Source organism: Heterocephalus glaber, unplaced genomic scaffold, assembly GCF_053883595.1.
Source record: "Heterocephalus glaber isolate CG9 unplaced genomic scaffold, H.glaber_assembly_v1.0 deba00001610, whole genome shotgun sequence".
NCBI lineage: Eukaryota > Metazoa > Chordata > Mammalia > Rodentia > Bathyergidae > Heterocephalus > Heterocephalus glaber.
The window spans coordinates 39816875-39833118 of NW_028258381.1; the positions used below are offsets into that span (position 1 = coordinate 39816875).

General features: G+C 43.8%; 1 protein-coding gene across 8 annotated transcripts in view; it reads right to left on the reverse strand.

The window, feature by feature from the left end:
- Kpna7 (karyopherin subunit alpha 7) overlaps positions 1-16244 on the reverse strand; it is a 127750-nt gene that overhangs the window by 6232 nt on the left and 105274 nt on the right. For 7 of the 8 annotated variants that reach the window (XM_004840494.4, XM_087195909.1, XM_087195910.1 and 4 more), the window contains 7 exons: positions 15555-15671; positions 9275-9357; positions 8610-8878; positions 7102-7184; positions 4022-4285; positions 2433-2666; positions 804-986 (listed from right to left, as the gene is read on the reverse strand). In XM_004840494.4, the coding sequence (XP_004840551.1) occupies positions 804-986; positions 2433-2666; positions 4022-4285; positions 7102-7184; positions 8610-8878; positions 9275-9357; positions 15555-15671 (1233 nt within the window). Of the gene's footprint in view, positions 1-803; positions 987-2432; positions 2667-4021; positions 4286-7101; positions 7185-8609; positions 8879-9274; positions 9358-10966; positions 11260-15554; positions 15672-16244 lie in introns of those variants that run through there. The other variant, XM_021254795.2, reaches the window with a different exon arrangement.

A 16244-nucleotide genomic window follows, 5' to 3' on the forward strand; every position in this document is an offset into this window, starting at 1 on the left:
TAAGAAGAGAGCTGGGGAGTTTCGATCCTCAGTACCATCACCAAAAAAAAAAAAAAAAAAAAAGACTCACTCTTTCAGATCTCTGCTCAGCTGTTCCTCTTCAGAGAAAGTCCTTCTCCTGACTACTGCATATACACTGTCATGTCTGCTCCCCACCCTGAATAATTAGTGACTCCCTCTTTTTTGCTCTTTTTTTTTTTTTTTTGGTACCAGGGATCAAACTCGGATCCTCGTGCTTGCGAGGCAGGCGGCAGAACCACTGAGCTATATCCCTGGCCCTTTTGCTCATTATTAAGGATCAAATCCAGGGCCTTTGCACAATGCTACACCCTCAGTCCTTTTTATTTTTTATTTTGAGACAAGGTCGCACTAAGTTGCTAAGTTACCCAGGCTGGGCTCAAATTTGCAATCCTCCTGGCTCAGCCTTCCAGAGTGCTGGGATTATATGTGTTCATCACCATGCCTGACTAGCGACTACCTTTTATCTGATTTACTTTATCCAGTACTCCCCCTCCCTGATGTGTCTTTCCCCAACCCACTAACACATAAAGCCCACTAGAATAAAAACTTTGCGCTGGACTATTCTGAGCATGCAGAAATATGCCTGACACTGAGACCTCACTTGAGAAAATGAAGGCAGCAATCTTTCTGTGAGATGCCTCTCTTCGTACTGCCCACAAGACATGAGGACAGAAGAGCGGGTGAGGGGAATGAAGAGGAAGCAGAATACTACCTGGGTTTCAAGATCCATGTCTTAAATTACAGACTGCTATTTACAAACCAACCTACTGACAACAGCTCACCTGGAGGACATAAGAGATGATACTGAGGATGATGAGGATGATCTTCACATCTGGGACAGTGAGCAGATTCAACAGGGGCCCCAGGACTCCAAAGTGAACAAGCTGGAACAACTGGTCTGAGGAGGCCCCCGTTGCGAAGTTAGCCACTGTCCAGACAGCTTCTTTCTGGACTTTGTATTCTCCCTGTGGAGACACAGTGTTTACCTTCACTAAAGATCCTGAAGCACCTGAAAGTGTGCTGACTTGACTCACTTTTGAGGTAGGACTCTACAGGCAATTTCTATAGAATGCCTTGGCTGTCCGCCTTCCAGATAGGAAGACAGCATCTGAGAAGCCATGGAACCAGTGAAGCAGACAGTGGATGCTTAGAGGTTCTGAGATCAAGTAGACTCATTTCCCTATTTCAGCCCATGGGGAAAACATAACTAACATAAACCGATCTAATCTATACAGAGTAGGAATTATACTTGGAATTTTAGAAGACAGTGGCCTGTATCTATATTTCTAATCTGATACAGTAAAATTTTGGATAAGTTATATATCAGGGCATAGATGTGATCTACGAGACTGAGCCAGCCCAGAGATAACAGAGAAAGGCCACTGAAATATTGTTCAATGAATCCTTTACATTTGTAAAGAGCACTTACTTGGCCCAGATATGTGGGCGTATTTTATCATGGGTCCTCTTATTCCTGGGCAGAAGGACTTATTGTATGGCTGGGGAAAATTGGCCTTAGGGTAGAACAAAGACAAAAACAAAAGCTTTATGGCCCCAGTCAAGTTCTAGTTCAAAAGACATGGTTTGAAATATGAATACTACTTGATTTATAACTGGATATTCCTTATTAGAACAAATACGGGCTCAGAGTAGGATATAGGCTGGAAAGTGCTGAAGTGATTGGAAGATGGCATGATTTGTGCTGCACACCTGTCCTGCTTTTTCTACCTCAGTTACACCTGGAAACCTGACATCCAACCTCAGAACAGAGAAGCCAGTAGCTTCTCTTCCCTGGGGCATACTGCTTGCCCCCCAGCCTCAGCCCAAGGTGACTGTCCATGACTGAAGATGGTTTGATGGTAGCTCCTTCATTCAAAAGTGGCAAAAGAAAATACTGATGACAGTAATTACTCCTGGGAAAAGGAAGTGGGTATCAGGAGGAGGAAGGAAGCTTTATTTTACTTTCCCATTTGAATTTTTCATTTAGATTATCACTTTAATCAATTTCATTTGTGCACTGAAAAGGTCACTATTTTTTCCATTGTATGACATCATGGTGGCCTGGTAAGTTTTTCCTACTACCACAAAACAAAATCTCCTTCCTCTTTTGATAGGTAGAGAATAGATGGCACATTCTTTGACCACCCCGTAGAGATGAGCCAATATCTCACAGCTCAGGGTTTTTCCGGATGCTTGAGCTGTGGGATTGCCTTTTCAATGAACAATGCTTCTCAATGAGTTCTTTGGAAAGGAGGGTCACTTAGGGTTCCTAGGCGGAGTCAGGGACCTGAGGTTTCAGAGCTTTCTTGTGATCTCCATGAATTTGCTTCTTAGCCTGTGTCTAAATTCCTGAAGGAATTCAGGGCCATAGGAAGTTAGCCGTCTGTTGGTTGAAGGAACGTGCCACTTACATTTCTGAGCAGAGCCACCAAAGGAAGCAGCAAATTATGAGTGATGAGCTCCTGGATGTGCTGCTGGGGCCCAGCGGCCACGTTGCTCAGGGCCCAGGTTGCCTCCTTCTGGATGGAGGACTTGGGGTGTTGTAGGAGCTGGGGCAGCACCTTCAGCATGCCTGCATCAATGGCCATCTGGGTCTGGTGATCCGTTCCTGTGACAATGTTCCCCACTGTGCGGAGAGAAGGGGTCTGGAAGAACACAGAAGTCTAACTCGGTATCACAGATCTATCACAGTAGCAGGTGGAAATCGCACCTGGTTCTGTGCCCTGTTCAGCATCAGTTGTGCTGTGCTCTTGTTTTCTGGAACCCTAAAATACCACAGTATTTTATCTTAGCCATGACCTTTATTGAGTCAACACACCCAATTCCTAGTACTTGCGTCAAGGTACTTGCCAGCTTCCCAAAAGTTCTGGCTCAGGTGATAGAGGACAAGGGATAACTTCATCAGGAAATAAGCTGGGTGTGATGGCACAGGCCTGTCATCCCAGCAATTGAGAGGCTGAGGCAGGAGGATCTTGAATTTGAGGCCAGTCTGGGCTATATAGTGAGACTCTGTCTCAAACCAAACAAAACAACAAAAACAAAATGAAAACAACTGCTTCTGTCCTTATTACATGGTTTCAACTGGGGAAAAGCTAAGTTGATTATAGTGTCTATCATGTCATAACTTCTACTGAATGTGTACTTAGCAGTAGCGTCAAGCTTCTTTGTATATTTAACTGGAACTGATGAGGCCCCAGTGCTCTTTCTTGGTACATTCACAAACCACTCACAGTAACTCTGAAGGTCACCAGGATAAGGTTCAAGTTGGCTTAAGACAGCAACTCTCCTGGGAGGACCTACTGTGGATTTATTTAGGTTTCTCTGTACCATAGTGGCAGCCCCTGGAGAAGCCCACCCACAACTCTAGTGTTCCTAGCCTCTTAGGCTACATTCCTGCTACTCAAGTGAGAGACAGAGACTGTACTATATAGTACAGTAGATAGCTGGTATTATGTTTAATAACCTAGCAAAGTGTTGTATAATGATTTTACTTGCTTAATAATGGTCTTACTTGCTTTTTGCCTGTATCTCAGTAATCTAAGAACACACTGAAAAGAGTAAGGGGAAATTTTCTTCTATATGGTGTAAGAAATTCCAACGGTATAATGAGCCACACACACACACACACACACACACGCATGTGCATTATCCAGTTCGTTTAAGTCCACATGCATAGACTACTAAAAGGAAAAGATTAAGAGCAGTTCCCTGAGTAGTAGGATTACAAGCAACTTCCACTTGATACTTTTCTATATTTTTGGTCATCGGATTAAGAATACGTTATTTAACACCCACTAGGCATTTTGATTAAAATAGATTTGAGTCCTTGGCCAAAAAAGTGGAAAGACCAGGGGAACGCAGATGATAAATTCTTTTTCAGGTAAAGGATGGGCGCCAACTATGAAGCCCTAGAGTTGGAGACAGAACCTGGTGAGGTGGATCTGACACACAGACTAATCTGAAGGGCCTCAGAGACAGATAGGACCAGGATGATATTTACCAAAACACTGAGTTCCACACTGGTCAGGAGCTCCACCAGCCTGGGCAGGACCCCTGTGTCAAGCACCAGGGCGATGCGCTCACTGCAGGCATCCGTGAGGTAGGACAGGGCCCAGCAGGTGTCTGAGAGAATCTCACTGTCCTGGTGTTGGAGGAGGTGGGACAGGACAGGCAGTATCTGCCTCACTGCCTCCTTGCAAGGGTATGGGTCCTTGCTTCGGCACAGGTTGGACAAGGTCCACGTGACATTCCGTAGACATGTGATCTAAAACAAGAAGAGGGTTTCCAGCATTAGTTGGAAAGAAGATGCAAATGGCAGTGTGCCCTTCCTATCCCTGATCAATGTTATTTTTTTTTATTATCTTTTTTTTAAATCAATATTATTGATCAGCATGAACCAAAGTTTTTCGGCTTCAAATAGAAACTTGTTCTGGGCAGTGATGTGTATTGGGGACAAAGAGAATGAGCTTTAAATTTCATATTCAAATGTCAGATGGAGGCTTTTTTATTCTTCAGAATGTCTTTTCCTACTCTACTTGATTGATGACCTGATTTCATTTTCTCATTAACAAAAAGATTGAGCAGGAGCAACTTGGTCTTTTCGCCAGTCTATAATCTATCAACATGTCCTAATCATATTTCTGATCTTCTATTTAAGAATCAACCTTGCGACCCTCCCCTGGGCCTGTCACTTTAGGCCCTCAGGGACTCTGCCCCTAGGCTGATATGTCCCCCATCACTCCCCTGAGTATGGAGACGCACTCTGGGACCTTCAGCCCCTTCTGCCATTGCCTTGACACCTCTCCAGACGCCACCCCAGTTCTGTCTCTGGTCTTTAGTCCATATCTCTCTCCCCTCGCCTCTTGCTCTGTATGTGTCTGCCTCTGTTTCTCTTTCTCTCTGCCTCTGTCTCTCTGCACCTCAGTCTCTTTGCCCCGTCTCCCCGGCCGTACCAGGGATTAAACCCACAGATGCTGTACTACTGAGCTACATCCCTAGTTCATTTGTTTGTTCATTCATTTGATCTCTCTCTCTCCTCTCTCTCTCCTCTATCTTCTGTCTCTCTTCTCTCTCTCTCTCTCTCTCTCTCTCTCTTCATCTGTTTCCCTGTATCTGTGTCTCTGTCTGTTTCTCTTTCTATCTGTCTCTGCCCCTTGATCTCTGTCACTATCTCCCCGGCAGTACTGGGGATTTAACCCACAGATGCTGTACCACTGAGCTATATCCCTAGTTCACTTATTTGTTTGTTTTTTGGTACCAGGGATCGAACTCGGGTCCTTGAGCTTGCAAGGCAAGCGACGAAACCACTGAGCTACATCCCCAGCCGCCTAGTTCATTTGTTCGTTCGTTCATTTGATCTCCCCCTTCTCCCTCCCTCCCTGCCTCTCTCCCTCCTCTTCCCTTCCCCCTCTGTCTCACATCTATAGTCTCCATCTCTATCATCTAGATCTGTGGTGGCAATCCTATGGCACATGTGCCGCACTGGGCTGCTGGTTATCATTGAAAGCTCTAAAAGCCTTGCCATCACTGATCTTGAGGGGTTTTGCTAAGTTGCCCAGGTAGAACTTGAGCTTGCAATCCTCCTGCCTCAACCTTTCTCAGTGTTAGGGTTACAAATATTCACCATGGTGCCTGGCTTTAAGGAAGCACCTTTGTGCACTGTCTACCCCCAGTTTCCCAGTCGTTCTTCAAGCCCTCTTCACCTGGTGTCTGCCCCTGCTTCCTTGTATTTAGGGACGGACACCAGTTCCTTCCAAGTCCCCTGATCCAGCAGTTGCTTCTCAGTTCTAAAACTATTGTCATTCCCAGCTGTACTGAGCAGCCAGCCACTCTCTCTTTTCTTGGCTGTCATACAAGACCTGGTTTTCTATTGCTGTATGAGCTGTTTCTTCTTCATCTTCTTGGTACACTCTGCCTGACCTCTTAACGTTACAGCCCCTAGGACTTTGTCCTGGCCCTTCTCCCACTGTAGGTCAGGGACTGGCGAATGCCTGGTAAATATTTTCAGCCCTGTGACCCATATGGTCTCTTGCTGTAACTATCCATAACACAGTGATGGCCACAGATGCTAGGTAAATAAATAGGTGTGACTATGCTCCAATAACATGTTATTTACAAAACAAGTAGCTGGTCAGGTTCAGTTTGCTGACCCTTGCTCTAGCTGACCTTGCTCAGCTGGATGACCCATGAACATTACAGTAATCTGGATTGGCAGAGCTGTCAACCTGCCATTTCTGTCATGGTCCCTCTAAAGAACCTCAGCCTTTGTAAAGGAAGATTTGATTCCCTTTTTCCTCCGTCCCTCTCTTTTTCTAGGAGGAGTGTCATCTACACAACCTATTGTGAAACCTGGCAGCATCCTTACTTCATTCCCTTCCCTGTCTGGCACAGCAGCCTTCCAGTGCACATGCCCACTAGCTCCTTCTGCTATAACCCTACCACAGGCAGCCAGAAAACCACCTCACTTCCTGCTGGACATCCTCCAAAGGCTCCCTTTGCCACCAGGATGATATCTTTGTCCTTCTTCCCACCACATACTTCTCTCTCCTCACAAACACCCTTGGTCTTGGTTAGCCCTTTTCTGGTTCAAGCATGCCTGGTGTTCTCCCACCTTGAGGGTTTGGCATTTATTCCCTTGGCTTCTCTTCATTTTTTTTTTTTTTAGGCAAATCTAGAACCCAATTCCTAAACCAGGGTGTCTTGTAGTGTTACCTCATCATTTATCATCTAAGCTTCAAACCTAGACCCTATTTCTCAGGAACAGAACTAGAAAGCCATTATGTCTGTCTTTGCCCTTTGGATAGAGATCCATGTTGGCAGGATAGCAAGCCTTGAAAAATTTTAATGGACTTATGGTAATACCCTCAGGAGAAAGATTAGTGCTACTGGCCCATAAGGACAAATTTGGGTCAATCTTTACCCAAAATGATACCCTATCCTATACCTTTATTGTAACGGGCCAGGTAGCAGCCACATGATCTAGCATTGATTTGGAAGCATTTGAGAATTTGGGAGCATTTGAGAATTTCCAGCTTTGAGAATTTGTTACCTAGCTAGCTTTTCTAATTTAAAGATACTCACTGATGTGGTTGATGAAACCAGGGCTGTCAGACGTGGGATGACATTGCTGGAGATAACAACATCTCTGAATTCTGGGCCATCACCTGCAAATAGGTCAGAACATGACACTCAGAACAAAGAGAATATCTAAGTGGGTGAGTAACTTTTTAAAAAAGTTTATGCAGCCTGGGATTTAGCTCAGTGGTTCTGCCGCCTGCCTTGCAAGTGCAAGGTCCTGAGTTCGATCTCTGGTACCAAAAAAAAAAAGTTTATGCAAAACTCATTCTTGGGGTTTTAGCAAGTAAACAGAGCCATGTACTAGATCCTGAGTCTCCACAGTATCTGTTGGGTGGACATTTCTGATGTGACAAGCAGGTGCCACACAGCCATGGCTGCTATAAGCAGAAGCTATGGATACACAAAGGAGACGGCTGACTCAGCCCAGGTGGCACACTATAAATGCTGGCGGCATTTCACAGCGTGGTTCTCAGGAAGCCCAAGTCCAGTGCAGACAGGCTGTCTTCCCAGAAGACTCTGGCCGGGGACAGGAACTTCGAAGTGCAGTTCAGAACAAAATCTGGGGATCAATAGGGACTGGCGATTGACCATCGATAACTTCAGCTAGTATACCTCCTTAATGCCCTAGAAATAAGTCTCATTTGGCATTCTTCAGCCAGCAAGGCAGTGTGTAAGTCATGTTATACTTGCCCATCTCGCCTTTCCCTTATTGAACCAAGCAAAATGAGAGACAACATCTCTGTAATAGATGCACTACTTCTGCAAGCTTTTATAAATGCAGTTATTTTATATTCTGTTCGCTAATTCCAATAGCTGAAGTCCTCAGAGATCTAATCATACTTGTGTTTGAGCTGACTCAGTCATGGTAAGTTGCTGCTTCTCTGAACTTGAAATTGCTAATATCTAGCTGATCTTAATTTGTCAAAATCCTGAGGGACTGAATTGAGTATTTTTCCCCTCCAGAGAGCATTAGGATTTACTCCATCCAGGAATCTGGGGGCTTCCAGCCCTGCAGCACTTACCTCCTCACTTGTGTTCTCCCTGACCTCCAGGGAGGGTTAGGGTTGCATTTTCAGGAAAGCCTTTTAGTCCCAAGCTCAGGAGGCTTTTTTTGTATGTTCCCTTAGTACTTTCAGGGAGGTGTCTGTCCTTTTAGGGTCCTGGAGTATGTAAGGATCTGTCCTCACCCCTTTTCCTGCATGTGCCAAAGACTTGTCTTTTGTTCCCAAAGCCATGAAGACCTGAGACTTTAGGACTCTGGTACTGGCAGATGTACCTAGGCAGCCTGTTGATTTAGTATGCGCTGCATCACAGAATTTCAGTTTCAATTTTTGGTCTCTGAACTTGGCTCTGAATTTTGAAATAGCTCATTGTACCCTTCCCAGCACTGCAAGGTATTTATACTGAGATGGGCTCCAGAATATTGAGTACCCCATACCTCCCCAAGAACTCCCCTAGCACCCTGCATGCCTGGCCCACTGCTTTCGTACCCACCAAGGGGAGAGTCTCACCAGCTATGTTGCCGAGTGCCCACACTGCCTGCTCACACACAGTCATATTGGGGGAAGACAGGAGCTCAGCAAGGGGTGGAATGGCGCCCCCCTTCACAACTGCTTGGGTCTCTGCTGAAGTCCCTGAAGCAATGTTGGTCAGAGCCCAGGCTGCCTCGAACTGCAAACAGGGGTGATGGGATGACTTCAGGAACTCCACTATCCTGGGGATGACCCTGGATTCAACAATCACTTTGAGAGGAGGATTCCTTTCCCGGGACAGCATTTTCCTGTGCAGTGAAAGAGGGTGGAAACAGTCACGTGGGGAAAGCGATAAGAACCTCCTATCAGATGAGACAAACAGCTAGGCCAAAACTACTTAACACCCTTGCCCTGCCTGTAGCACTTTGCAGCAATAAAGGAACATTTTGCCCTTCAGGTACTATCTATGAGCTCAAATTCCTGTACAGGCCAGTATAAATTATGCAATTCATCTCTGACAACACACTGCATCTTTTAGGTTGCCCTCAAGGACAGTGTAGGGTAGCAATCTAGTCTTACTTGTGGATGGACTAGCCTTTTCCTATATTTTATGGGAATTTGGCCAATGCCAAGAAACTAAACAGGCCTCTGCAGCTCATTTCTGGCTATAAGCCTTCAAAGAGCAGAAGTTGGCTTAGTGATACCTGATTGCCTGGGTGGCCTGGAAGCATACAGCCAGATCTGAGCTATTCACACCTTTGATTATTTCATCCAGTGTCAGACTGACCTGCAAGGAGAAACACATTCAGGTCAGAGTCTCTGCCAAAAGGAAGGAAAAGCATCACTTAGTCTACCCATTCATCTGATGAAAAGTTTGGCTGCAGCAGGATCCCCCATTGTACATACTGGTCTGTATTAGGGGAGGGAAGACTATCCAGTGATCCACAGTTTAGAGACCACAGTGTAACACTTCCTATGTTTAGGGAACGAGTAATTTTTTTAAAATTTATTTTTAAGATTTTTACTAATACATGTTTGCAGTAAATAGTGAATACATTCATCATGGGGATGATAACACATTGTAATTCTTTTCACTGCCCTTTCTGGTTCCCTCCCTCTCCTGGCAGGGAAGAAATAATTCCTATCATCACTAGATTCCTACCACCTTTTCATCCTATGCAGTGAGAACATGCTAGGGTTACAAATAAATTGTAAACTGGGTATGGTGACATACACCCATAATCCCAGCATTCTGGGAGGATTGCAAGTTCCAGCACAGTCTGGGCAATTTAGCAAGGGCCTGCCTTAAAATTTAAAAGGGCTGGGGGTATAGTTTAGTAGTAGAGCATTCCTGGTTTCAACCTGTAGCAGTGCAATAAAATAAACCCTACGTCCACTTAACACTGTTGACATGGCAATAGTCTACAAATTTCTGTACAGATTCAATTCAATCATCATCAAGATCTAAGGTGCCTTTACTGAAGAAATTGACTTGCTTCCAGAAGCTGAGTGTGGTGGTGTATGCCTATAATCCCAGCACTCTGGGAGGCTGAGGCAGGAGGATTTCACGTTTGAGCACAGCCTAGGAAACTTAGCGACTTAGTGAGACCCTGCATCAAAATTAAAAAAAAAAAAAAATGAAAGGGTGAAGGATGTAACTTAGTGTGAAGGCCTTGGGTTCAATTTCCAGTACCCTGCCCCCCAAAGATAAAAATAAAATTCACAGGGAAATACAAGGATCTAGAAGAGCCAAAACAATATTGGAAAGAACAAAGATGGAGGGCTCACAATTTCCCATTTCAAAGCCTACTACACATCTGTGGCTATCAATCTCTGTTGCACTGACAAAGAAACATTGAGATCGATGAAAGAGAATTGAGAGTCCACAGATAAACCCTCACAGTTACGGTCAATTGATTTTTTTGTTTTGTTTTTTGCTTGAGACAGGGTCTCCCTATGTAGTTCAGGCTGGCCTCGAACTTGAGGCACTTCTGCCTCAGCCTCCTGAGTGCTAGGAATACAGGCATGCACCACCACACCCGGCTCAATTGATTTTCTTTTTTTTTTTTTTTTTGAGTTGGTGTTAATTTTTTAATTAAGAAGGAAACATTCCAAAAATGAGATTTGAATCTTCGATTCTGTAAAAGAAATTGTTTGTTTGTTGTTCAGATACAGAGTCTCTCTATGTAGTCCAGGCTGGCTTTGAACTCACTGTGTAGCCCAGGCTGCCCTCCAACTCACGGCAACCTTCCAGCCTTGGCTTCCATGTGACGTTATTATAGGCTTGTACCATCACACCTGGCAGGAATATTTTTAGCTACTGTATCTTGAACTCTGGCATTCCTTATGCAGAGAAGGTGCTGAAAGGTGGTACAATATCGGAGACATTTTCATACCCTGGAGGAGGTGGTTCAAACAATGCTGTGTTGAAAATCTCATGTCCACCTTCAGTGATTATTGAGATGCAGTTGGGATGCGTCTCGTTTGGGTAGGACAACAGGACATCACAATGGGCTAACTCAACAGAATCCAGGCCAAATTCTTTCCACTGGGATTGAATTTGCTTGGCAAGCTGAAAGTTTTGTTCTGTTCTATAGGAATTCCTTGATGTTCTCAGCTTTCAGCTCATCCAAAAATGCCTTCTTCATGCCACACTGTGGGACACTACTGGTAGCTGCATTAGAAGACGTCATAAAGCACCCGAAGAGGAAGCCGAGCAGGAGGAGGCCGCTCGCCAGCCCCTGCGCCCCGACGCACAGCCAGCAAGGGCAGCGCCCGGAGCCCAAGGCCTCAACTGACTTTTTTGACAAGGGTGCTAAGACTCGGCAGTGGATAGAGAACGCAGCCTTTCAAAAAACGGTGCTAGGACAGGTAGCTATCACAGGCAAAAGAATGAAGTTGAATTTCTTTTCACATCATTTATGAAAATTCACTCAAAATGGATCAAAGATCTAAACATAAAAGCTAAAGTTATAAAATTCTTAGGAGGAAACACAGGCATAAATCTTTGTGTTAGACAATTGGTCTAGTATCCAGAATACAGAAAGAACTCCTATAACTCAATAAAAAGACAAATTATTTGCTGGCCATGGTGGTGCAATCCTATAATCTCAGCACTCTGGGAAGCTGAGGCAGGAGAATTGCAAGTTCCAGCCTAGCCTGGTGAACTTAGCAAGATACTGTCTCAAAAATTAAAAAAGGGTTGAGGATTTAGCTTAGTGTTCACCCCCCAGGCCCTGGGTTCATTCCATGGTCTGCCAAAAAAAAATTTGCTTTATCTAGAAAATGGGGGTAGAGTTTGAATAGACATTTCTCCAAAGAAAGCATACAAAGAGCCAGCAAGCACAGGGAAGCCCGCGCTTTCACGGTCAGAAACAGTTCAAAAATCACAACATATCTCTCTGTGACCACTAGAGGGCCATAATTTTTAAAACAGACAGTAACGTTCGGTTAACGTGAAAGTGTACAACAGTGCCGCCGCTTTGGAAGGTAGTTTGGCAGCATATTAGTTTTTCTGTTCCTGCAAAGATTACCATAGTAGTGGCTTAAAACAACATAAACTTAATCTCTTGCTGTCCAGATAGTCTCAGAAGTTCGGAATCAGTTTCACTGGGCTGAAGTCAAGGTGTAAGAAGGAATCCATTTCCTTCCCCTTTCAGCTTCTAGCAAGCAGGGTCACCTGTATTCCTGGGCTTGTGAGACCCCTCCCTCCTCCATTTCGAAAGCATGTCACCTCTCTTTCTGCTTTGATTCCTCCTTCATCCTTACAAAAATGGCTGTGGTCATGTCAAGCCCACCCAAATAATCCGGGAAAATCTCCCCATCTCAAGATTCTTAACTCAATCACATCTTCAAAGACCCTTTTGTCGTACAGCAAGTCACAGGTTCTGGAGATCAGGAGATACAGACATTTTGTGGGACCATTACTTAGCATACCACAAAGAGTTAAGCACAAAATTAGCTTAAAACTCAATAATCCTACTCCTAGATAAAGAAATTGAAAACATAGGCCCTGCAAAAACTTGTACCCAAATGTTAATGGAAGCGTTGATTACAATAACCAAAAAGTAGAAATAACCCAAATGCCTACCAACTAATGAATGGATAAACAAAATGTGGTCTACCCATACCATGGAATATTATTCAGCCAAAACAGAATGAAGTAAGGTTATATGCTGCGACATGAATGAACCTTGAAAATTGTATGCTGAGTGGAAGAAGCTCACACAAATCATATTACATGACCCTATGTTTATAGAATGTCCAGAAGAGGTAAAATCATAGAGACAGAAGGTAGATTCATCTTTGCCAGGGGGTACAGAGAATGAGAATAATGGGTATGGAGTTTCCATCTGAGTAACGAGTATATTCTGCAATGAGCTAGTGATAATGATTACACAACCTTGTAAATAACAGAAACCACTGTATATATATTTTTTGGTAAATTTATAATATATTTCTATATATATATATATATATATTTTTTTTTTTTTTTTTTTGGTACCAGAGATTGTCCTCTGGCACTCCTTGTGCAGAGAAGGTGCTGAAAGGTGGTACAATATCGGAGACATTTTCATACCCTGGAGGAGGTGGTTCAAACAATGCTGTGTTGAAAATCTCATGTCCACCTTCAGTGATTATTGAGATGCAGTTGGGATGCGTCTCGTTTGGGTAGGACAACAGGACATCACAATGGGCTAACTCAACAGAATCCAGGCCAAATTCTTTCCACTGGGATTGAATTTGCTTGGCAAGCTGAAAGTTTTGTTCTGTTCTATAGGAATTCCTTGATGTTCTCAGCTTTCAGCTCATTCAAAAATGCTTTCTGCATGCCACGCTGTGGGACATTACTGGTAGCTGCATTAGAAGACTTCATAAAGCACCCGAAGAGGAAGCCGAGCAGGAGGAGGCCGCTCGCCAGCCCCAGCATGCCTTGAACTCAGGACCTCACACTGACAGGCAGGCTCTGTGCCCTCAGCTACATCCCCAGCCCCCAACTGTCTATTTTAAAAGGGTGAATTTAGGGATATGTAAATTATATCTTAATTTTTAAACATACTAATACTAATATACTAATATAGGATAAAAGGAAAAACAATTCTTTTTTTTTCATAGCTTTGTTTCATTCCTTCCTTGGTTGGTGGAAACCCTAGGGACTACTACAGAAGTTAAATAGATAATATGGTTCATATCCCTGTGGCAATTCAGAGAATGATTTTACCCATTACATTGGATGAATAGTAATCTATCATTGGATCCACCTGACAAAATTGAACCAGTCTGTCCTCCGAGAGCCCTGCGCACAGTGGGGTGCAAAGGAGACACATGAATAGTAAAGGCAAACAGTAGAGTGCCACAGATGACATATAAATACAATAGTATCGAACTTCTAAGAGGGAAAAGTTCCTGGTCAGGGCACTGAGGATTCATAAAAACAGGTCTGGCCCTACAATTCATCTAGGACTTGCATTTAGTGAGGTTGGAGGGGATGGAGAACGGAACACAAAGGATAGCATTCAAGTCTTAGAAAAGGCTTGTGAGCCGGGGATTTAGCTCAGCGGTTTCGCCGCCTGCTGCGCAAGCGCAAGGACCCGAGTTTGATCCCCGGTACCCGCCCCCCCAAAAAAGAAAAGGCTTGTGAAGGGACAGGGTGCTTCTACTGAGACATAATCTCTGTAAATCCTCATTTCCTAAATTCCCAGGCTTAGGGGTAGAGCAAGTGAATTTTCAGTTAGAAGTAGCACTTTCTCCACTTCCATTAGAATTTGGATCCTACTCCTATAACAAAACCGCTTTCTACATCCTGCCAGATCTGACTTCTAATAGTTTGCTTTGTTAAACAATTTCTATCTATGTTCATACTTTTTTCTTCTATTACTGTTATCCAGTTTTAGGGTTAGCACAATGTTGATTTCCTAAAATGAGGGGAGAAGTGTTCTTTTTTTTTTTTGTGGTATCGGGGATCGAACTCAGGTTCTTGCGCTTGTGCAGCAGGTGGCAAAACTGCTGAGCTAAATCCCCAGCTCCTTTCTTTCTTCTGCTTTAAATACTTGATATATTGGGGTCGGAGATTTAGCTCAGTGGTTCCGCCACCTGCCTTGCAAGTGCAAGGACCTGAGTTCGATTCCCGGCACCAGAAAACAAAAACAGAACAATGAATGTTTGATATAATTTATCAGTTAAAATGTATATGACCCTGTTGTTGTCCTATAGGTAGGTTTCCAAGCTAGGACTATACTTTCTTTAATACGTGCTATTCAAATTTTGTATTTCTTCCAGAGTCAGTTTCATTAATTTGTCTTCCAAGGTACTTCTTAGAAGTTGTCAAATTTATTTCAAAAAAGATTTTTGTAATATGCTTTCTATATCCTTTTTAATTCTGCAAAATCGGGCCGGGAATTTAGCTCAGTGGTTCTGGCACTTGCCTTGCAAGTGCAAGGTCTGGAGTTCAATCCCCGGTACCCAAAAAATAAAAAAATAAAAATAAATAAAATAAACTCTGTAAAATCTGTGGTAATGTCCTCTAAATTTTTATATTGTAATTTAAAAATGTATAATTGACATTGTGTAATAGGAAGAAAAGGTCTGGAGGGGTAGGGGAAAAGAAAGAAGGGAAAAGAAAAAATATGAGAAAAGAAAAAAATGGAAACAAAGTCTTTGCAAATAGGGAAGGGTGGAGGGGGTGAAGGGAGGGCAGGGGAAGGGGAAAAAAATAAGAACCAAGATACATTACGTACAGGTACAAGATCCCAGTGATTAGTGTAACAGTATTGTACACCTCAAATGTACCAATAAACTTAATGGAAAAAAACAAAAGAATTTGGATCCTACAGACTCACAGCTGTAAGATTTTGTGGAGAGTCTTAGCTTTTCGGCAAGGGCGCTTCAGCTCTACCAATGATCTCCTCACTAAGGCCTTACGTTAGAATCGGCAAACTGAATCTCGAACACTCTAAAGCCAGAGCAAACCAGGTGCTGACCTACCCCTTTAGAAGCTAGGTCAAGGGAGACGCAGGTGATACTCCTCCTCTTTAAAGCCTGCTCGTCTTTCTTGGCCTTCCGGAGCTCCAGGCTGAGTGCCACCCTCTGCTGCCGCCTCGCCTAGTAAGGAAAAGAAAACAATTGGAGCAGTAAGAGCCAAGGAGCTGGGGAGCCAGGATGTCACCCCATTTAGCCTTGGAATGTGGTCCAAAGCATCTGATTCATTTTTACAGATGCAGAAAGCTGGGAGACTTAAGATCGTACAGTAAATCATCTCATTCCTATTTACCTCTTCTGCTTTCTCCTACTCTTCTACCTCTAGGATTCAGTCTTCCTCTCAATGTAAGGGATGGCCAGTTGCATCTTTGATAGGCCAGGATTCTCAGCTGTAAACGCATCTTAGTAAAGCATCGAAATGTGCTGGGCCTGAAACCCCTTCGTTCATGCTGTTTAGTTTCTGAAGAGAATTCTTGCTTCCTGCATAAGGCAGCCCAGGCCTCCCAATGGTGGATAGATAGGTGGGCCTTGGTCCTATAGGGATCACCCATGGATAGATGCACTGACTGTGCCGTTCAAATCTTGATCCAGTCCCAGAAGTTTCACTTAGACGGTAGACAGGGAGATTAAGGGATTTTTTAAAAGCCTTTTTTAATATTAGTCACCAACTCACAGACTTGACAGTACTGAAAATCC